This window comes from Littorina saxatilis, linkage group LG10 (assembly GCF_037325665.1).
Source record: "Littorina saxatilis isolate snail1 linkage group LG10, US_GU_Lsax_2.0, whole genome shotgun sequence".
Lineage (NCBI taxonomy): Eukaryota > Metazoa > Mollusca > Gastropoda > Littorinimorpha > Littorinidae > Littorina > Littorina saxatilis.
The window spans coordinates 15,297,894-15,321,295 of record NC_090254.1 but is presented as its reverse complement, the minus strand read 5'-3'; the positions used below and the strand labels follow the sequence as shown (position 1 = coordinate 15,321,295).

General features: G+C 41.4%; 1 protein-coding gene across 2 annotated transcripts in view; it reads left to right on the top strand.

The window, feature by feature from the left end:
* Nucleotides 1–8,077: 8,077 nt before the first annotated feature.
* The window catches only part of LOC138978248 (NAD kinase-like), a 44,765-nt gene continuing 29,440 nt past the window's right edge, over nt 8,078–23,402 (top strand). The window contains exons 1-2 of one of the 2 annotated variants that reach the window (XM_070350912.1): nt 8,078–8,380; nt 9,346–9,429. In XM_070350912.1, the coding sequence (XP_070207013.1) occupies nt 8,184–8,380; nt 9,346–9,429 (281 nt within the window). In that variant the 5' untranslated portion in view covers nt 8,078–8,183. Of the gene's footprint in view, nt 8,381–9,345; nt 9,430–22,892; nt 22,999–23,402 lie in introns of those variants that run through there. The other variant, XM_070350915.1, reaches the window with a different exon arrangement.

Below are 23,402 nucleotides of genomic sequence, written 5' to 3'. Positions count from 1 at the left end.
AGTATACTAACTGCGTTAGGATTTGCAATAAGCACATTAGTGTTAACACTCACAGGTGGCACTGTCACACCTCCACCTCCACCTTCACCTTCATCTCCATCTGATCCGGGATGGGTAAAGAAACAACTCAAACACATTGCAGAACTATTAAAGAAACTAGCAGCAAAAGCTTTGGGTGCACTTCCAGGAATCATTGGTTCAATTGTTAGCTGGCTGTTATCTTTTGCAGGTAAAGTTGTTGGTTTCATGGCTGAACATCTCTGGACTCTAATAGTTTTAATTGCAGGTGTTCTGCTAACGAGAATAAAGCAAAAGTAAGCCTACACCCACTCCACCAATTACTAGAGCAGTCTTCTGCGATTCATGATCATCACTAATACTAACAGCTTGATCATCACTAGTGACAGAATGATCTTCACCTGCAGCGTGATCTTCACTTGTCACGCTTTGTTTCTGTTCATTGTGATATGGCTGTAGCATCGTTCTGATTTCTGAATTCAGTTCTTCACCCTTTCCAAGCGGCTGGGTGTCACTAGCAATAATGATTTCATTGTTATAATTTGTTATTATTCCAATCTGCAGCTGGAGATCAGAAGGTAACATGTAAAGGCCGTTACCAACAGCAAAGTCAACTTTTGATCTTGCATAACGGAGAGAGTCTTGATACCTTTTGATGCTGGAAGGCAGATCAACTGCAGAGTTTATGACATCTTCTAAATTTGATAACAACTGTTTCTGTGCACCAAACCCTGTGCTTGTTCTCATTATGTTTGATCGTGTCTGTGCCTGCGAGCCTAGCAAGCACCACGCATATGTTCGGATAGATTCATTGATCCTTTCAACACCTGATCCAGTGAAACCTTTGCCGGTGTCTAATATAAAAGTAGTCCATGCATTGTGGTGCTGTTGTTCTATTGATCCTAACTGTACCTGCACATTTGAAGAAAAAGATGTATGACCTGGCCAGTAATCAAAATTATACCTCCTGTGGACACCCCATAAATATAGTGTTCCCATGCCATGGTTTTTGTCTTGCTTTTGCCTAAAGTCGGTCTTAAAATCTATATTGAATTCATTGCAGAGACGCTCATACACTTTCATGTTTATCCTATTGTTGAATGGGTTCCAGCTCTTTTCATGCGGCATTAGTGCCTGAAGTTCAGACAAGATTCTCCTGCACTGATAGTAAACGTGAAATGTGTACACACACTTTGTCAGTAAGTTTGAATTATTCATGTGGTCTGCATAGGACACTCCACATCCTGTGGTTGCACAGAATATTGCAAAGTTTAACTGATTCTGATAGAACTGCATTGGGTGAGAGTTCCACATCTTTGGAACACTGTCATTTTTGATTGGGGGATTTAGGTAAGAATGGAATGGGTCAGGCACTTTAACGCGAATGGATTCTGTTTCTGTTACAGCAAAGTCCAACTCATGGAAAGAAATAGTCTTTGGATTGTAATATGGTCCAGTTTTGTATTTAACGTCTTTGTTGAATTTATACTGAATCATTTTTGTTGTTGAATAAAAAATGTTTATCACACTAACAAATGTGAAGACTAGTGTGCCAGTTAAACTTGCAAACCCTATCAACAATCAAAATGGAGGAATGAAAGTTGCACTGCATGAAATTATGTACAAGGTTACTTGGTATAATATCAGTAAAAAAAAGAATAACAACTGGGTTAGAATTAATGGTAAAACACATTCTGTAGAAGATGGTTACTATGACTTCTGCACTTTAGAGAAAGAATTGTTTGCTCCAGTAGGTATTACAGCGAGTTTAAATCATGCAAGTCTCATTGCTACTCTTACTATGCCCAAAACTAGAGAAGTAAACAGATCATTTGAGTTTCCAACCAAACTCCTTGATATGCTTGGAATTACAAATATATACAAGGGAACACGTCCCATTGACATGGATGTTAACAGTGTACTGTTTGTTCACATGAGAGAGCTTAACACATCCTATAATCTGTTTAATGATCAGCGTTCTGATCTGCTTAGGATTCTTCCACCGAGTGATGCCTCTTTTTGTAAAATGCACGTGCCAACATTTAAGACACTTCAGTTCAAGGACTTGGAGGAAGGGTGTCATGAATTCCTACACATTGATCTGAAAAATCAAAGTGGACAACCAGTTGATTGTTTGTTTAACATTACATTGGAAATAGTTCCATAAAATATTGAGTATTAAAATGTCGAGTGGACCTACAATAGTTTATCCTGTTGCATGTTCAACTATAGAGTTGAAAGACTTAGCAGACGCTATCGACTTTGAGAGCAATGCTGAAGTTGGTGCAGTGTATGCATTCGAGTTTACAGACACTGGCTATTACAAGAGAAAGGAAATCGACGATGAAAAGAAACCAAGATTTCTCAAACTAGGTCAAATCCGTGATGTTAATGTACCTGATCCAATTGTCGATGACATATACTACATGTGGAAACATCAGAATAAAAAATGGGTACTTAGTCCTGTTATGAAAAAGATTGACTGGGAAATGAAGTTTGAATTTGTGAGTCCATACACTCTTGTTGGAAAAGACGACACATTCCGTAAGTCAATCAATGCTAAACCACTAATTGTTAGCCTTGTTCCTGCGTTTAACAGCAGGGGAGAAGTTGCAGTTAAACCTTTCCATAAGAACAACTATCTCATTCACAGAAAACAAAGTGTTGAAAAGGACGCTGACACCATTGTCGATTTTATACCCAAGCTTCCAATAGGGCAGAATGCAACTATGATATTTGATATAGTTGTCAGGAAAAGGGAAGAAACCACAAACACTGTTCTAATGAGAGGAATAAATCTCAACTGGAGACCATTAAATGTTGAAGAAGTCAGAGTATTTATTGCTGTTCAAAAGGATTCTAACACAATAAAAAAACAGACGTCAAACCAAAATGTTGTTGTTAACGCAGATATAAATAATTTAACACATATGGCCACTAGTTCCCAATTCCAGTGGGGGAGCTTGTTTATTTTATCTTGTCAGCGAGCCGCGCGGTGATAAATCCCAGCCGCGTAAACATTGCAGCCAAGGCAAGAAGAAGGGGGAAACTCGGGGACTTTTTCTACATTTATGAAGGGAAGGGGGAAGCAGACGACAAAATGTACGCCATCTTGTTATTCAGTTGCCAGGTTGGAAACCTAAAAGTTTGGACTCGATTTGCTTGTTTTTTCATTATATTGATATGTACAATTATTCATATTGCAAAATATAACATACTACAATCCCTTCAAGCTAAAAATGTAGTGTAAAACTGAAGGAACTTGTACTACAGCACTACAAACACAAATTCAGTATAGTTAGAGAGTATTTTACCTGCGTTTGGATTATGATGTTGTTGTTGCAACATTTAAAGCGTGTTCGATGTTTCTGACGGAATCATTAGCGTTTGAAAACAAAAAAGCCTCGGTTTACCAAACCTTTGAGAAAAATGGCTTAGAAAACGAGGATAGTGTATTTTTTGCAAATTTACTGAGACTATTTCTTTACGACAACGACCGGTATCGGACATTCGCTTTGAGGCAAACAAATTCACTCGTTGCCGCCAACTTCATGCATGGCTTTCCACCCTCCTCAGCCAAGCTAGTGTGCATAGGCACACGCAACACACACCACTTCGTAACACACTTCGCGGCTGTATAAAAGTGCATATATTTGCCTGGAGATAATGAATTACCAAACATCACAAAAAACAAGTTTAGAAACGCTGCTAGCATGAGCAGGTTCTAGAGGGTTAACAGTTTTAAGTTCTGGAGTAGTAAGTCGCCAAACAAAGAGTTTTAAGCTGGGGGGGGGGGGGGGGGGGATGTTACACTGGTACGAAACCTGTGAGTGTATGAGTAAAGACGAGCGCACAGACAACATAATATTAATGAATTCGATTTTATTTCAATTAAAAAAAAGTCTTAAGATCAGGGGCCTGTTAGATTTTAACCCATCTTGTTTCTGCCAAGGCCTAGTGTAACATAAACGCAGCGCGCCGACGGTCGGTGGGGGGGTGGGAGCTTGCCGCTATCGGGTTGTCCAAGACGCATGCCGCGAAAAGATTCCAGGCCCCGATAAGAGTAACAGACCACTTTGTTTATAATAGTGAATTTGGCTCCTCAAGAAGAAGTTGTCGCCATATGAGAAATAAGAAGTATTAATCTTACTTATCTTGATTTGATTGCTTTCTACTATACAGATAAGGTGTTAAGCAATGAACAGCTTCAAAGCTTAGCAGAAACACTGGCCAGTGAGAATTAAGATAAATATTTTATATTTTGCATTAAAAGATGACTAGCAGTGTGAAGCTTTATCCTAATATTGATGAAAGTGCAGCAGAAAGTCAACAATTCAGACTGGCACACATTAGTAATATACAAAAACAACTAGAAGATGAATTAGAAAAATATTCTCGCGCTAGACGTAAGTACTCAACAACTTACAACAGCCTTTCTAATGCCAGCACTGGTTCTACTATCCTTGCATCAGCTGCAGGTGTAACGGGAACAATTCTGTTAGCTACCGGAGTAGGGACTCCAGTTTCTCTAATCCTAGGTGGTGTCGCAGCAGCAGTTGGTGGTTTATCATTTATAGCATCAGCTATAATGAAAAAAATTGTGAAAAAGCTTGAAAAACACGAATCCATTTCCACTCTTGCATCATCAAAATTGTCTAGCCTAAAACTGTCTATCAGTAAAGCACTTGAAGATTCAAAAGTTTCTGACGAAGAATTCAAACAGATACAAACAGACTTTGATGACTACAAAAGTAAGAAAGCAAGTATTCAAACAAAAACACGAGCTGAATATAACAAGCCAATCGATATAGAAGATCTGAAAAAGCAGTTTTTAAAAAAGGGGATTCAAATAGGACGGGAAGAAAAAGTAAAAATAGAATCACTTGTAAAGAGTTAACTATTCGTTTAGACAGTCACATTGCATGTATCAGATATAATTCTAACAGTGAAAGAACATATGAAGTAAAGTATTGAGCGTATTGAGCTTAAGAATGTTGTATAAGAGAAAGGGAGAATGTACGTTCTGGGTTACTGATTCCGACAGACCCGGCATTGGTTCAAAACAACCTTACTTTACTGTATTTTTTTTGGTATGGATTTATGCAGTATTTTTCTGATTTTGTCGCATGTTTCATTTTAGTAAAAGTTTAGTCCAGAAGCCTATTTTGCGTTAATATTTAGGGTCTGTCGGAATCGGTGAGCCAGAACGTACATTCTCCCTTTCTCTGAGCTGCTGCGACGCGGGCGCAGGTAAAAAGCCAAGTGAGCGGCCCACTGCTGGTCAGTCAAACATACCTGACATCAGTTCACAATTTAAGACACAAATGCACCATAAAAGCATGCAGACCGAGGGGTTGTGACTGGTGGTACCCACCAGCCACAGGCACAGTAAAAAGAGAGTTTAAATTATATTTATACTAAATAACACTTAAACTAGTACTTTTACGCAACCAAGCACGCTCACACACACGCACTCATAGAAGGATACAACACATTAACTCACACCCACACACACTCACACACACACACACACACACACACATACCTATACACACAGTACAGACCCACACACACACACACACACCATCACAACCACAACCATAAAATTCATGTGACAAGAAGTTCCTTTTGGGTGTCAAAAACCGAAGGCAAGTTTTTTTAATTTCATAGGGACAAAAATCACATATTATTTAAGAACACTTGGGGTTTAACAAATTTAAAACTAGCACCCAATAGAAAGGGGCGAACTTTGAGCTCCTACCACCCAAAAGAACGTGGACGGGAGTTTACTTGGGCAAGGCCCTACAAAAAGTTACTCTGTAAAAATCTAAGGTGAGTTGAGGGATCTGGTCTAGGTAAGTAAGGTGCATTATTCGAATAATGTTAATATGCTGTTTCACAGAGGAAGGCTTGAGCCTTCGGGTTAAATACGTGGCATAGAGACGGTCACCGGCACAGGGGGGCGGCAAGTGAAGAGCGCTGCTGCGACGCGGGCGCAGGTAAAAAGCCAAGTGCCAGCGGCCCACTGCTGGTCAGTCAAACATACCTGACATCTGCCATGCGTTGCTCAGAATCACAATAGCCCGCTCAGAGAAAAGTCGCTCTGGATTGGTCTATGCAACGGGCTCACAACGAGGCAAATCGCTTCACGATGGCGACGAAGAAAGCACGATTGCTGCGAGATATGAACAAAGTTGTACAAGTTCTTAAACTAGTAGACGATTCGGTCAGTGAAATCGTCAGAGAGAATGTAGTTATGATGGGAAATTTAGCTGGGGTAGTCCCTGAACCTTGAAAAGCGGGGGATCCCTCGGGTCACGTCGAAATTAACCACGCCGAGAAGATCCGGCGAAACACGCTACACGGCATCGCAGTGTAAACACCGCCGCCATCTTGCATAACGCGGCGGGCGGTGGGCGAGCATATACCAAAGCACTTTCCTGCTCTGCTCTAAGAAACGGCTTTTTGTCATTCGCACTGCGAGCGACCCGTGGCGAACCGCTCTGGGCAACTCGTCTCAGCTCACAATTTAAGACACAAATGCACCATAAAAGCATACAGACCGAGGGATTGTGACTGGTTGTGACAGGCACAGTAAAAAGAGAGTTTAAATTATATTTATGGTTGTGGCTATATCCACGGGTCCGTGTCTCTAGTCCCCAGCTAGGCTATATCCACGTCACTGACGTCATCGTCGTACGGGAAGCCTCGCGTTGGCACTCTTATCAAGCGCCATTTTGCTTTTACCACAACACAATCAACTCTTTTGACAGCCTGCAAACTAAACTGGAAGCCTTTACAGGAGTGCACTCATGTGCAACTTTCGTAAAGTTCGTCGAGATCGATAGCAGTCATCAGGAAGTATCGCACAAAATATAGATTCCTATTTTTCCATTATCGGCCATGTTGGCTCCGTAGCTCAGACGGTAGTGAATAGTCAAACAGTCCATGAGACCTCCAGTTCGAGCCTGGCCCCAGTCTTCTTTTTATTTTTGTTAAAATAAATTTTTAGACTTATTTTTCCCCCTCTTAACTTTCCTTTCTCTTACGTTGCTCTTCTCTTCTTTTCTCCAAAACATTTCGTTGATAAGAGCTGAGATAGCAATAAAAATGCACTCCTGCAATTTTCACCGGCAGGACGGCAGCTGGCTTTGTTTACATTGTATCACATAAACTCCCCTCTCCTACCATTCAAAGTGCTGCTGATCGAACTTTGGACCCTGTATTCCACTCATAGAGTCTAACTCGTTATTTGAATAAAAGAGAGTTTTTACTTTTAAAATTTGACAGCTGAAGTCAGTGAACTGAAGTGCCCAACCTTGAGTACGATGACGTCAGTGACGTGGATATAGCATCGAGTCTAGAGACACGGACCCGTGGATATAGCCCCCTAAATAACACTTTTATCAAATTGTAATCAAAATTGGTATTTCAATGAGAGCTTCAACAATGATAGCAATATATTCTTTATCAAATAAAAAATATATTGACATATTCACAAGTCAGAAGATTTTAGACATGCTACAATGTCTTTAATCGAAGAAAGTTTGCATTCTTGGCCGAGTCAATGCAGCCCGCTCGAAAATTACTTCCCTTGGACGGTGCTCTCTTTAGATCACCAATGATTTTGTGGATTCAATATTTGGTGACAACCCACATTTTATCTGCCGCATACAACAGCTGTGCAAGAATTTTTTTTTCAACTCCATGGTCATTTTTTTAAAATTTATTTTTTTAGGGGGGCGCGGCAAAAGCACATACACACATGCGCACCCGCACGCTCAAACAAACGCACACCCGCCACTCTCTCTCTCTCTCTCTCTCTCTCTCTCTCTCTCTCTCTCTCTCTCTTTGATATCTAATTCAAACATTTAAAGATTTATTTTTTTAAGCTTTTTTGTTCCTTCGCAATGTAACGGATGAAAATAGTCACAACGCATGACACTATCTTTGGCCCATACGTGCTGTGGTTCTCACTTTTGCTTAAGGGACTGAACTCCGTCACAACATGTCACCGGAAGTAAACAATCAGGTGGCCAGTTATCTCGCCTGCTGAAGCAGACAGCCCGCAGAAGCGACAGTCGCGCTGTGTTTGATGTGTACTCCGCAGAGTAAAGACGTACTTTTAAGTTCCGTCGTCTTACCGAGCGTGGGAGAGTGTGGTTATGGATTCTGCACCCAGTGGTAGTTCTGTGGTCAAATTTGCTCGCACTGTGTCGAACCCATCTACAAGTATCCAAGAATCGAATTGCACAGATGCGGTCAGTGATCTGTCGCAAAGAATGGGAAACACTGTTCTCTCAGAGACAGTACTCGAAGAAAATGGACTGAAACCTTTTGGAAGAAAAGTCCAGAGAAACAGGTTTGTTGGGTTCTCTTTTTCGAATACAAATTACATGTACTGTGTGAAACACACAGATCCAGACAAATAGACAGAGTGATGCCGCCGCTCTCTCTCTCTCTCTCTCTCTCTCTCTCTCTCTCTCTCTCTCTCTCTCTCTCTCTCTCTCTCTGTCTCTGTCTCTCTCTCTCTCTCTGAGTCTCTCTCTCTCTCTCACCTCTCTCTCTCTCTTCGATCTTCGATCTCCCTCTTTCTCCGTCTCCCCCTTTTTGTTTTAGCACAATGTTATTATATTTTACTCACTCTGCAAATAAGAGCAAGGGCGGATCTGGGGGGGGGGGGGGGTTACACAGGTTACGTAACCCCCCCACCCCCCCAAAAAAGAGGTAATGTATTGGCTCAGGATGCACCAGATAGCTCTATTTTGCTTCTTTGGATAAAAAAAATTTCCGGGGGGGGGGGGGGGGGGGCATGCCCCCGGACCCCCCTATAGGCTTAGGCGCCTTCGGCGCCGTCAACTTGTATCTTCACAGTCTTTTTGTAAACCCCCCCCTAGCCCTCCAAAGTGAATTGATCCGCCCTTGAAGAGCTAGCTATACTTCTCTTACAGTTACAGGCACCATAGACCTATCTAAATATATAGGTCCCTGCAGGCACGCATGCTCGAACAAACACGGTTTTGACACTATTACTCATTAAAACATGTTTTCAATGAAATAAGAGCTTCTTATTTTACTCACATGCAGCGCAAACACACGCACACACTCAAGCACACGCACACACAACCACAATATGTTGATACTATTACTCATTAAAACAGCTTTTTAAGGCACTGCTCTAGCGCTGTATCTCTTTCTGTGTTTCTCACTGTCTGTCTGTCTCTCTCTCTCTCTTGCTTCCTCCCCTTCCTTTATTCACTCTTGTCAAAAATATGGTGATACCCGTATTAATCCTTTCTACAGTTGTGGTGACTTTTTCCCAAACAGAAAAACCAGATCGCTGTATGGAGTCAGCCCCCACTGCAAGTTTGGACCAAAAGCATTCCTCCAGGACTCTTCCACTGCATATCTGTAAGTTCATTGATGTTATCATTATCTAGACATATGGGTCATGTAACTTGAACACTGCATGAGGGCATATTGTTTATTTTGTGTGACTGTACATTTGTGACAATTAAATATATCCAGCCATTAAAGTTCTGGGGGAAAATAAAAGTCCTTGTATTTGTAAGGTTTTGAGACATATGAGGCTGTGCCAAAAGGTGCTCTGTCAGAGGGGGACATTTTATAAGAAAATAAAAGTAACAGTATCATTTCAACACTTACACAATGTGAAAGAATAGTCATTTGGACATACAATTCCAGTCTTAAAAAGATAACTCAGTAAAGCGACTTTGAGAAAATGATGTGTAATCGTAATTTTTGGGAATCTGTCGGATGTAACAATGGACATGAAAGACAAGTAAAATTAGTTGTAAACCTATATCATTTGAGCAAATTTTTACTTGTATCATTTATATAACCATGTAGCAGGTGTTTAAACTAAAATGTACTGATTGCTGATAGAAACTGAACACAATATAGTGCAATGATGATGTCATGTGTTGCATCCGACAGATAGCAATTACTAGCAGTTTGAATTCAAGAACAGCAAAGCACAGTTTTGATCAAAAACCAAGTTTATTCATTTGGTGAAGTCCTTTCATTGCTGTCAGAAACAATAACATTGATCATGCCTGGAGAAAAGATTGCCAGCCATACCATTCATCTGTCGGAGGTAACATATTTTTAGAATGGACACAAATGATGATGTCATGTGTTGCATCCGACAGTAAATGTAAATTTAGCAGTTTTGCCAGAGTAATGGTGGGAATCGCAAACTTAGCCCGTTTGTGGAAAGAAAGGGACATTTTGATCCGTTTTTAGCTCATATCGTGCTGACTGATGAAGGCCAGAGCCAAACGTTCCCACATGACACGAGCGAAGCCGTGTCAAAGTTTCGGTTGACAGTTTGATATCTGTGTCAGGAGTTTCGATCGACGCCTGACTTAACACTTTTGAGGCCAGTCTTTGTTATTTTTGAGTTTGTTTCCTGCATATGATAGCCGTGTAAACTGTTTAACACGGTTCCAAAGGTTATTTTAGGTTTCGAACTTTCACTCAGTATTTTTTGTTTTTCGGGTTGAACTTTCTGTTGACCGCAACTTACAAGAAAAAGCTGACATGGAACTGATACTTACCGCTGCGTGTTATCGACGCCATCTTGGAGGGAAAGTGCGCGAAAGGCATTGTGGGAAGGAATGTCTTTTTACTGCGATGCGACAAACATCCGGTAGAAGTAAAATCGCGGCCAGAATTATTAAATGTTCGATCGAAACACTCTGACATGACGAAGTTACTCCGTAAAAAACATGCCTGATATAAAATATATACAACAATCAGTGCTGTTTTCACCGTTGCTAAACGTCAAACTAAGATTGCAGCACTTGTTTCTGTGTTCTTCTAGAGAGATTTCTGGAGCAAATCACTGCCGTCAACCTTTTCTGCTGGTGTGACATCTGACATGATAGGTTACGATCGTAACAGCTTTTAAAAAAACCGTTTTTCACACATTTCGGGAAGAATTTTGTTCTGCTTTTTACATTGATTAAAAAGCTGAATCTCTCCTCTTTCACCCATCTACAAAAAAATGACTCTCAACTTGAAAGATAAAAAACAAAAAATCGTTGTTTGTGGGTCCCCTAAAATGTCCCCACTTCCGGATCAACATTCGGACCTGGATCTTGTAATTATTTTGTATTTTAACCCTTTCAAAGGCCAACATGCACCTTAATGTTGTGCATGTTGTATCTTTGATATACTTTTAAGCTAAGTGAGGCTAAATCAGGAAAAATGTATGATTACAAAACAAAATATCAATGTGCAAATTTGACAGGGGTCTCCCAGAGCACCTTTTGGCACAGCCTCATATATATGTGGGCTATCGATCGGGCCAGTGAGTTTTTCTGATGCTGGCTATGCCCTGATGTTTGTATGTTATGTGTGTGCATTCTGTTAAGCATCGCTCCACGGCTGTTGCCAGCTGTCTCTCTGACCGGACGCTACAGTCCTACGCGAATCTTTCAAAACAAGAACACAGAGTTATCTCCCATATATTTTTCGCGAGCACTGATCTAAATTTGAGATCAGTGTTTGCGAGACGAAAATGATTGCAGATTGGCCGACTTCGACAGTGATCTCCGTTCTGTTCTTCACAGTTATGATAAAGACATCGTTCTAAGGTCAAAACAAGTCGAATTTGGATCTAAATTTGAGATCAGTGTTTGCGAGACAAAAATGATTGCAGATTGGCCGACTTCGACAGTGATCTCCGTTCTGTTCTTCACAGTTATGATAAAGACATCGTTCTAAGGTCAAAACAAGTCGAATTTGGGACTGCTGCCGGAAGGAGACCGTAATATATGGTTTCATCACTGTCAACTGGTTACAGAAAAATTCGTCTGCTCCAGTGAGCGCCGAAACCAAACGGTTGATTATCACGTGACACTTTTGCCATATTTAGAGCTAGTTGTTTGCACAGTAAATACAGCCGCGAAAAATAGCTCGCTTGAAACTGTCTTACATATCAATTCCTTTGTAATTTAAAATTTTAAGTGTTAGGGAGAGAATGAGCCGAACTCATTTTGACCTGAGTTCAGGATGATGTGTGTGGTGATCAATGTGTGTGTGTGTGGTGATCAATTTGTGTGTGTGTGTGCAGCCCGGCCTCTCCTCTCTGTCTGTCTGTTGTCTGCCTGTTTGTAAGTGAGTGTCAGATCTGTTGCATGGATTTCTTTCAAAGACGTCGATCTGACCTATGTATACTGCTGAACAACATTGAACACGTTACTAAGTTTAATCAGTTCAGCAACAATTTTGTAGGCATGCATGCATCCATGGACCTGTTTTTTTCCATCCGTAACTTAAAGTGGCTGTTTCTTTAATCTAATTAACTGCTAGCTTGCAGCCTTACCGTTATAGCTGTTGACAGAAGAAGGAGAAATACATGAGGATATGATAGGGTATTAAAATCCTGTTTGGAAATGATATCAACAGGATGTAGGTAGTGCATGAGACATATAACATTGACACTAATTATTCAACAAAGCCGGGTTGATTGCCCATCACAAACATGCACTATCTCTCTGTAAGGATACACAGCATTTTCAAAATATTAAAGGACCAGTCAGCGATCATGTTGAACACCACCAAATAAATCTGTACATTTTCATTACTTTTAATTGTTTTATTGTCCCATCGCTTGGAAATTCGGGTCACTTCCTCCAAGTGGAAAGCTAGTAGCAACAGAGTTGCGCTACCCAGGTGTTTGCATGTTTTGGTGTAATCAGCCACCTGCACTAATGGCAGAATGACCGAGGTGACCCAGGGGTGGAACATGGATACCGTCTCTAAGTGTCTGCACTTATTAGTTGACCCGTGTCTGTCCTGGCCCGAATTCGAACCTGCGACCTTAGGATCACAAGTCCAGTGTTCTGCCAATTGAGCTACCGGGCCCCCCATGTATTTTAAAATGTATTTATTATTATTATTATTATTATTATTTTAGATTACACTCTTTAGAGCATTCCTCCACTTAAACAAATGTCAAAAATCCATAGCCTGGCCGCTCCTTGTGCAGTAGGAATGTTGTGTTGAATTGGTTTCTTGACACCTATATAATTTTTATCTACTGCATGAATTCAGACAAATAATTTCATGCACAGAAAGCAGGCACACTGTTGATTTTCGGTATGTGTTCAAGTTCAAGGATGGTCTTATTTCCGTGTAAAAGTATCCATGTGATTCAGGTCTGTGGAGGTGAACATGATAGCGTTCGCTGGAAGGATGGAACCTTTAAAGAAAAGTGACAATAAGCATTCAAGTTTCAACAGTATTAAAGTCTGCTCAACTGCCTATTACCAACACCCCTGCCTTCGAGGATGAAACATTTCAAAGCATTAACTGTTGGGTGGACACCTTTTGTTTTCTAAACCTGCATCTCTTGCATAATTTTTATCTAATATGAAGGTTTTTGTGGGACAACATTTAAACCTAGATCTCAAGACTTAAGTGACGCATATTGATGATGCACCACACACACTTCATAACTTTCTTGTGTCGTAAAAAGGTTAATGGGTACAGTGTACATTTATTAATGTCTGTACGTGTGCGTGCATGCACTGTGTGTGTGTGCGCACGCAGTGAGTGTGTCTGTGTGTGTGTGCGCACACAGTGTGTGTGTGTCTGTGTGTGCGCACGCAGTGAGTGTGTGTGTGTCCCTGCAATAATTTCCATAGGCTATATACTCTATTTTTACAAGCCCTCTCATTTGCATACATAATGTTGCAATATATATATATATATATATGCCCTGCAGACAAAAAATGACGTGTTATGCCCCCTTTGTCGTGGGGCTGCGTTTTAAATGTGTATAGTTTCTGAGTGTTGTTGCTGAATCAAAGCACTTTTAACGAATTTGCTGTTCACTGTGGGGTTTGCATAGCCTGTGTGCTGGGATGTGGTTTACTGTGGCTGTTAAATGCTTAAAACTATAGGTGGATTTGCACTTTTAAGAAAGGAGCAATGCCTTCAGTCTCAAGAAAGAGGTGAGGCATTGCTGTATCACATTATTTTTTCTTTTCTTCTTTTGTGTGTGTGTGTTTTATTTTGTTCCTTCTTATTAATAAATCCCATATTTTTTCTGAGGTCATTTCAGACGGATGTCTCTATGAAATACAGAAGGTTTCTTTGTTAAGGCGACCCAACAAAATCTTGTCATCTGTTGGCATATGTTAAGATGTGGTGGCCGATCGTAAATGTATATATATTTATGTATAATGTATGCATCTTATGTGCAATGGATGCACTAGCAATTGTCAAAGCCAAGATTTGTTTACATTGAACATTGAAGTAGTAATCCTGACAAGTCAACCCAAGTCTAAAAAAACATTGCATTTACCATTACATTTATCCAGAAGAGAATGGTCAAACACAAGAGGTATGTATGACTGGTTGCCGACCTCATACAGTGGAACCCTTCTTTAACAAGAAGAGCAAACGCTCGATCGAGTCACTTTCGCAGTTCTGAATATTATATGAGGCATCAGATGGACAGGAAGAAATTGCTATTCACAACACAATACAGATGTAAATAATTTGATGTAAAGAATAATCCTATAAAGTTTGAATCAAATCCGATGAATAGTTTCAGAGATATGATATTTCAATTTTTTTCCTTCAAGACATACCTGTGACCTTGAAAAAGGTCAAAGGTCACCAAAGCAGACGTCAAAGTGTAGAGGTCACTGGGAGTCACGTTCACATAAAATTTGAGCCCGGTCACTTTTATAGTTTCCGAGAAAAGCCCAACGTTAAGTTGTGTGTTGCCGAACAGAAAAGGCTAGTTATCTCCCTTGTTTTTCTGATAACGTTCGTAAAAGGCTACAGATGTAAATACTTTGATGTAAAGAATAATCCTACAAAGTTTCAATCACATCCGATGAACTTTGTCAAAGATATAAAATGTCTAATTTTTCCTTTGACGCTGACCTGTGACCTTGAAAAAGGTCAAAGGTCAACGAAACCATCGTTAAAGTGTAGAGGTCATTGGAGGTCACGACTAAACAAAATATGAGCCCGATCGCTTTGATAGTTTCCGAGAAAAGTCCAACGTTAAGGTGGTGTCTACGGACGGCCGGCCGGACGGCCGGCCGGACAGACTAACACTGACCGATTACATAGAGTCACTTTTTCTCAAGTGACTCAAAAATCAGAGAAAATCGGATCTTTAAGACGAGAGAGTTTTAACATGGGGGTCAATTTACACAGGGTGTTAACAGAATGTAAGACAGCAGGGTCTTAAAAGGGGGGGGGGGGGGGGGGGGGGGGTCTTAAATCTTGAGGTCTTGAAAGTTGTGTTGTACTCTATCCGTTTTCCTGAGAATTTGTTGATTAAATACCATTACCAGACATTTCTCTTTTACACTATCTCATAGAGTATTTCAACAATCGGAACATTTCACTCAACAGTCACACAAGTAAACAAGACGATCCATTCGAAAGTCTTTGAAGCTGTTAATTAAGCTACAGAAAGAGTGTAACTATGAAACATGATGATTATTAAAAAAAAAAGTGAGAGGTAGCTATACAGACAAAAAGAAAACAAAATACACATAGTTACAGATATTCATTGCATACAGAATTTTTGCTCCTTAGTTTGAGGATTCCCAGACACTGTTGAACTTGAAGATTTAACATCACCATTTTGTGACATAATGATTTGCAGGAAGACGTTCCCTACAGGAGTGATTTGTTTGTGTGTTTAAGTTTTGTAATAGGGAATTATGACGCAAAATTCTTTCCTTCATGCTCTCATGTTGAAGCAGAGTGGTTGTGCAGTTTTGATCCGTGTATAGTGAACGCCCAAACTGCGCTTCATTGTACTTCTCTGGAGTGTATTACAAAAAATTTTATGATTTGAATTTTGTTCCTGGTGGTTTTTCTTAGCGTCCCTAATAGAGAGAGAGGAGAGAGAGAGAGAGAGAGAGAGAGAGAGAGAGAGAGAGAGAGAGAGAGAGAGAGAGAGAGAGAGAGAGAGAGAGAGAGAGAGAGAGAGAGAGAGAGACAATGACAAATCTTTATTTTTCGAGGGTGACAAGAATAAGCATAGATATGCTTTTTTGCATCTGGCCCTCGCCCTAAAGAGGGGCTAAACTATTTTACTATAACTATGACTAGGGAAAAAAAGGTTACATAAAAACATTAATGGTAGAACATATAAGTTTATGTACATGAAGCGCATTATGTAGAAGCATTGTAGATCATAAGGTAGTGTTCAAAATTGGGTGTAAAGCAATGAAGATAAACGGAAAGTAACCCAACAATACATTAGCTCAGCAAAACAATGTATTACAGAGCCAAATCTTCGTGATTTTGTCACAATAAACCATAATTCCGATAATGAACAACTGTATACAAAGAAAACATACCAATCAAGTTTATTTGTTCATAGAGTTCATTAAATGGAAAGAATATTTGGTTCTAAAAGAATCTGTGTTGGTGGATTGCCGCAGGGCGTCCGGAAGAGCGTTCCAGAGGCTGCTTCCTGAATAAACAAGACTTGATTTAAATAGGTCTATCCTAGGAAGAGGAGTGTTTAGTTTTATAAAGTGGTGCGAATTCTTCAAAGAGAACTTTGAGCAAATGGTTTCGGGTGCATTTTCTGTCATAATTTTATGCATCATTATTCCTTTGTTGTAATTCATTCTTGACTTCAGAGGTAGGACCCCTATGTTGATGTAGTCTGAGTCGGTGAGAGTAGTCTGTTTGAGTAATACTACTTTTAGCGCTCTTTTGTGTAATCTGCTGAGTAGCTTTAGGGAATTGTAGAGAGAGAGAGAGAGAGAGAGAGAGAGAGAGAGAGAGAGAGAGAGAGAGAGAGAGAGAGAGAGAGAGAGAGAGAGAGAGAGAGAGAGAGAGAGAGAGAGAGAGAGATTGTGTGTGTTTTAGGTCATCTGATCAAAAGGCCTGCCACAGCTTTTTAAACATCCTTCATGAAACCAATTCTCACAATAAAGCAGTGTTGGAAAACGTTCCCTTGATCTTAATTGACTTTTACCATGATCACATAAATGATAACTACATGTATCAGGAAATTGATCAATTCCAGAATGCAGAGGTGGATTTGATAGGGTTCTTGATGTTCAAATCAACAACGATGGAAAAATCATGAATAAAATAAGCATCATTAAACCTCTTTGCGGGTTTTCCTAGTTGAAAAACTCTCACAGTTCATATTCATCCCATCACCTGTTACCGCCGCTTCCCGTCCAGCCCCACCCTCTCCTCCTGCTCTGCGTTCCTCCTATTATGCTCCAGGGACTGTTTGGATGGACTGCAAGGCTTTGTTGGTTATGGGGTTGCCCATTTTGGGTTCATTTATTATGAGTGCAAGTTGTCAAATTCGACAGCTGAGTATGTTGTAACACACTACTTGATATAACCTGGTGAATCTGACCCCATGAGCTCAAATTAGAAACAACAAGTGAGGATAGGTCATGGATTCAGTCTTATCTTGCCTGTAGGCATCTTATATGACCGTTTCAAATGGACTGACGTGAAGTCGAAATTTACCCGATGCTCCCCAGCATGTCGTAAGAGGCAACTAATGGATTCTGTTTCTCTTTTTACCCTTGTTAAGTGTTTCTTGTATATAATATATAGTCAATTTTTGTAAAGATTTTAGTCAAGCAGTATGTAAGAAATGTTAAGTCCTTTGTACTGGAAACTTGCATTCTCCCAGTAAGGTAATACATTGTACTACGTTGCAAGCCCCTGGAGCAAATTTTTGATTAGTGCTTTTGTGAACAAGAAACAATTGACAAGTGGCTCTATCCCATCTCCCCCCTTTCCCCGTAGTGATATAACCTTCGTGGTTGAAAACGACGTTAAACACCAAATAAAGAAAGTAAACCGCAGACTGTTGTGAAGCTTTGTGCAAATTTGCCCAAGTTAGTTTGCATATAAACATGGTTATGCTTTAGTTTGCAGATAAACAAGATTAGGTTTCAAATTGCAGATCGTAAGTTTATGTTTCAGTTGGGGGGGGGGGGGGGGTATATCCTTCCTGCTATAGTTATAGAAGACTTTTTTTCTTGGATTGTACAAGTCTGGTGCTGTTTCCTCGATCTTGGTTAAGTCGTCCAAAGGATGACTGACATACAAATCCACGTCACATATACAGACTTGACGGCATCATATAATTATACTACGGTAAGTCTGCTCCTGGCTGTATGCGAGTGTTTGTCCGAAGATTTGTTGCCGCTCTACGGCGCGGAAGATTAAAGGATAGGGGCTAATTGTCAGTCGGCGAGCGTGGCTCGTTGAGCCGGTTAAACGTGCGTCGGATACGTGATGATGGTCTAACTCCAAGCGAATGAGACTCGGTGAAAATCAGCTTAGACCTTGGTCTGTCTTTCGTTAAATATTGTGTTGGAGTTTTTGTTCAGTGTTTGCAGTGTGGGTGGTTTTATTGTTCTGGGTGTGTTGCTGTCTATAATTATGCAATATTGTGCAACTACAGTAATGATGTCCAATATCGTGAGCGTTGTATGTGTGGCTGGTTTGTTCTTGGGGTGATCGTGTTGGGTGTGAATTGTGCAAATCACTCTCGTAGGCCCGTGCCTGCGTCTGGCCTGTGTTGAGGAGGAGGGTGCGTGGGTGTTGCGGGGGGGGGGGGGGGGGGTGGTGGTAATTTGCGTGGAGCTTTGCATCGGATCACTCTTATTTTGAACGTCCATCAAATACATTCTCACGAACTTTATTGCACACAGGGACCACCTGTTTTTGTAGACCTAATCGCAGGGATGAAGCTCTCTCTCTCTCTCTCTCTCTCTCTCTCTCTCTCTCTCTCTCTCTCTGTCTCTCTCTCTCTCCCTCCCCCTCCCTCCCTTCTCTCTCTCTCTCTATTAGTGGAAGCTATACCATTATCACACGAGAAGGCGTGGCCACATCTGTGGATATGAACATGATCGTTTTCACGAGATTGGATATACCGCTAATGTTGTCGAAATCCACTATAATCAATCAATAGAATTTATTTCCAAAATGCAAAAGCACATGATTTTGTTTTGAATGTTGCAGTAAATCATATATCCACGTCCACACTCACATTCACACCCATGTTAATCTGAGTGTTATATTGTACATGTTTATAGGCTTACGATATGCAATCAATAGAGTGATGTTGACCTTTCTTGTGTTTTTGCGAAGTAAGAATTCTACCATTCCAAATACGGTTGGATACTTGCGTGCGTGCGTTCCTGCTGTGTGTGTGTGTGTAAGTGTATAAGTGTACTGTGTATGCGTGTGTGTGTGTGTGAGTACGTGGTACCTGCGTGAGTGTGTGTGTGTGTGTGTTTGTTTGGAGAGACGGGGTTGTGTTACGCGTGCGCATGTGAAGTATCGAATCAAGGCCCTGGGGAGAGGAAAGAAGTTCAATCTGTCGTGAACCGGGAAGTCAAATCCCTCCAGTATCGACAGTCTTATATTACACACTGAGCAGGGATATACACTGTGTATATTACAGACAATGACCGGTCTAGAAACCTACACACAAAACAGTACAGAGGAACCCCCTTTCCAGCCCTCCAAAAACTGAGGAGTCCAGGTCTTAAAACACCCCCCGCGGGTTAGGGGGAAGAATTTACCCGATGCTCCCCAGCATGTCGTAAGAGGCGACTAACGGATTCTGTTTCTCCTTTTACCCTTGTTAAGTGTTTCTTGTATAGAATATATAGTCAATTTTTGTAAAGATTTTAGTCAAGCAGTATGTAAGAAATGTTAAGTCCTTTGTACTGGAAACTTGCATTCTCCCAGTAAGGTCATATATTGTACTGCTCCCATGGGGTCGCCTTCACGCGGCGGGAGCGTTTAAACAGAGCTACCCCACCCCTTTACTTCTCTTCTTTTGTCTTATTTCTGCCTTACCAGTCCTTTCACCTATATTTCCTTCCAAGAAAACTCTCCCTACTATTCCCTGCAGTTTTCCAATTCTTTTCTTGTTGTCTTATTTCTACCTGACTGGATCCATCACCTTTATTTCGCTTACCAAAAGTCTTCTTTTCCACATCCTTATTTCTCTGCACCCCGCATGTCGTAAGAGGCGACTGACGGATTCTGTTTCTCCTTTTACCCTTGTTAAGTGGTTCTTGTATAGAATATAGTCAATGTTTGTAAAGATTTTAGTCAAGCAGTATGTAAGAAATGTTTAGTCCTTTGTACTGGAAACTTGCATTCTCCCAGTAAGGTCATATATTGTACTACGTTGCAAGCCCCTGGAGCAATTATTTGATTAGTGCTTTTGTGAACAAGAAACACTTAACAAGTGGCTCTATCCCATCTCCCCCCCCCCCCCCCCCTTTCCCCTATCCCATCTCCCCTCTTTCCCTCGTCGCGATATAACCTTCGTGGTTGAAAATAAACCATCCAGACTCCAGACTCTGTCTCTCTCTCTCTCTCCCTCTTCCTCGCTCTCTCTCTCTCTCTCCCCCTCTCCAACGCTCTCTGTCTCTGTCTCTCTCTGTCTCCCCCCCCCTCTCTCTCTCGCTGTCTCTTTCTCCCTCTCCCTCGCTCTCTCCCTCTCTCTCTCTCTCCCTCCCTCCCTCTCTGTCTCTCTCTCTCTCTCTCTCTCTCTCTGTCTCGTATCTCTCACTCTCTCTCTCTCTCTCTCTCTCTCTCCCTCTCTCTCTCTCTCTCTCCCCCCGACGTTAAACACCAAATAAAGAAAGTAAAGAAAGAATATATTGTAGTACGTTGCAAGCCCCTGGAGCAAATTTTTGAATAGTGCTTTTGTGAACAAGAAACAATTAACAAGTGGCTCTATCCCATCTCCCCCCTTTCCCCGTCGCGATATAACCTTGAACGGTTGAAAACGACGTTAAACACCAAATAAAGAAAGAAAGAAAGCACTTGCTCGATCGTCTCTCTATTGGTAAGGGGGGGGGGGGGGGGGGGGGGCTTTTCTACGAATCGCTTTGATTGTGTATGCCAATCAAATATATATGCTCACGAACCTTGTTTTACACAAGGTCCGCCAGAGTTTACGTTTATTGTAAACGTAATCCCCGGGATTAAGTGCCTTTTCTGGTGGCGTGACAGGAGCTTTTCATGAAAGGGATGCCGGACTGACTCTTCATTGCTCTGCTGGCAATGCTCTCTCTGTCTCTCGCGCGCGCGGTTGCGTGCGTGCGTCCGTGCTTACTTGCCTCTTTGTGTGTGTGTGTGTGGGGGGGGGTTGCTTTTATTGTGGACCTAATCCCAGGGATTAAGAGCCTTTTTCTGGTGGCGTGATATGAGCTCTTCATAAAAGGGATGCCGGACTGAGTCTTCATTGCTCTGCTGGCTATGCTCTCTCTCTTTCTCTCTCTCTCTCTCTCTCTCTCTCTCTCTCTCTCTCTCTCTCTCTGTCTCCCCCTCTCTCTTTCTCTCTCCCTCGCTCTCTCTCTCTCTCTCTCCCCCTCTCCCTCGCTTTCTGTCTGTCTCTCTCTGTCTGTCTGTCTCTCTCTCTCTCTGTCTCCCTCTCTCTCTCTCTCTCTCTCTCTCTCTGTCTCTTTCTCCCTCTCCCTCGCTCTCTCTCTCTCTCCCTCCCTCCCTCTCTGTCTCCCCCTCTCTCTCTCTCTTTCTCTCTCTCCCTCTCGCTCTCTCTTTCTCTATCTCTGTCTCTGTCTCCCCCCTTTCTCTCTCTCTCCCTCTCTCTCTCTCTCTCTCCCCTCTCTCTCTCTCTATCTCCCTCTCTCTGGCTGTGTCTCTCGCGCACGGTTGAATGCTTGCGTGCGTGCGCCCGCACTTGGCACTTTGTGTGTGTGTGTGTGTGTTAGTGGAGAGAGGGGGCTGTTTTGTGCGTGCGCATGTGAAGTATATCGTATCACGTACAGCCCTGAGAACTAGTAACAAGTTGAATCTGTCTTGAACCAGGAAGTTGAATTCCTCAATTATCGAGTCTTAGATTACACACTGAAACGCGATATATACTACATGTACCGTATATGCATAACAGACAATGACTGTCCTAGAAATCTACACACAGAAAAGTACTGTGCCCCCCCCCTCCCCCCTCATTTCAACCCCCTCCAAATATGAGATAACCAGTTCTTAAAATGCTCATCTCTCTCTCTCTCTCTCTCTCTCTCTCTCTCTCTCTCTCTCTCTCTCTCTCTCTCTCTCTCTCTCTCTCTCTCTCTCTCTCTCTCTCTCTCTCTCTCTGTCAATATCTCTCTCTCTCTCAATATAACAATTGAACTCCAACTCTCTCTCTCTCTCTCTCTCTCTCAATATCTCTCTCTCTTTCTCTCTCTCTCTCTCTCAATATAACAATTGAACTCCAACTCTCTCTCTCTCCTCTCTCTCTCTATTTCTCTCTCTCTCTCTCTCTCTCTCTCTCTCTCTCTCTCTCTCTCTCTCTCTCTCTCTCTGCGACACAGAGAGAGGGAGAGAGACAGACAGACTGAACAGCAAGACGACTAAAAAGACAGGCAGACAGACCGACGGACCTGTCACACGCAGAGCATTGTATTCCTGGTATCTGAAACGTAAAGGTTTCCCGCATTTTTGTTTTAATAACTTGGTGATGTAAAGTACCTGGGGAGTTGACGTATTTCGAATGTAGTGCGAATCATTGTTTTACGCTGCCTCGTTGAACAAGAATTATTTGTTAAATACGGACGAGTGGAGACTGAGCTATTTACAAAGTGAGGTTATTCACAAAATGAGTTTATAAGCGAATTTCACGATGTAAAGAAATCATTTTGTCATCAAACGGAGCACAGCTAGTGAAGCACTTATTGACTTGCTTTTGTGAACACAGGAAAGGAAAGTATTTTTAGGTATTACATTACAGTGTGAAAATGTTCCCCAGTTTTTCTCCAATGCCCTCCATAATTTTCCTTTGACTCGACTTCCTTCTACTGAAATATAGGATTAGAGAGCTGAGTTATTCAGTTATCACAAAAAGTTGTAAGTTACTTGGCAAGTTTGCCATATTGAACCACATGTACACAGCTAACGGCTTTTATTTTCCAAACCTGACATCAAAATGGGGAACAGGTAAGAATGAGTGTGGTTATTTTTGTGTGTTGGGTGAATGAACTTAATCTTTTACTGAGGCCATGCAGCTGATAGTAACATCTTCAGTATAGGATAAAGTCTACGACCTGAGGAATATTCATTCCGAAAAGCAGTCGTATATCATCCCCCGCGGGTTAGGGGGAAGAATTTACCCGATGCTCCCCAGCATGTCGTAAGACTGAGGCGACTAACGGATTCTGTTTCTCCTTTTACCCTTGTTAAGTGTTTCTTGTATAGAATATAGTCAATGTTTGTAAAGATTTTAGTCAAGCAGTATGTAAGAAATGTTAAGCCCTTTGTACTGGAAACTTGCATTCTCCCAGTAAGGTAATACATTGTACTACGTTGCAAGCCCCTGGAGCAAATTTTTGATTAGTGCTTTT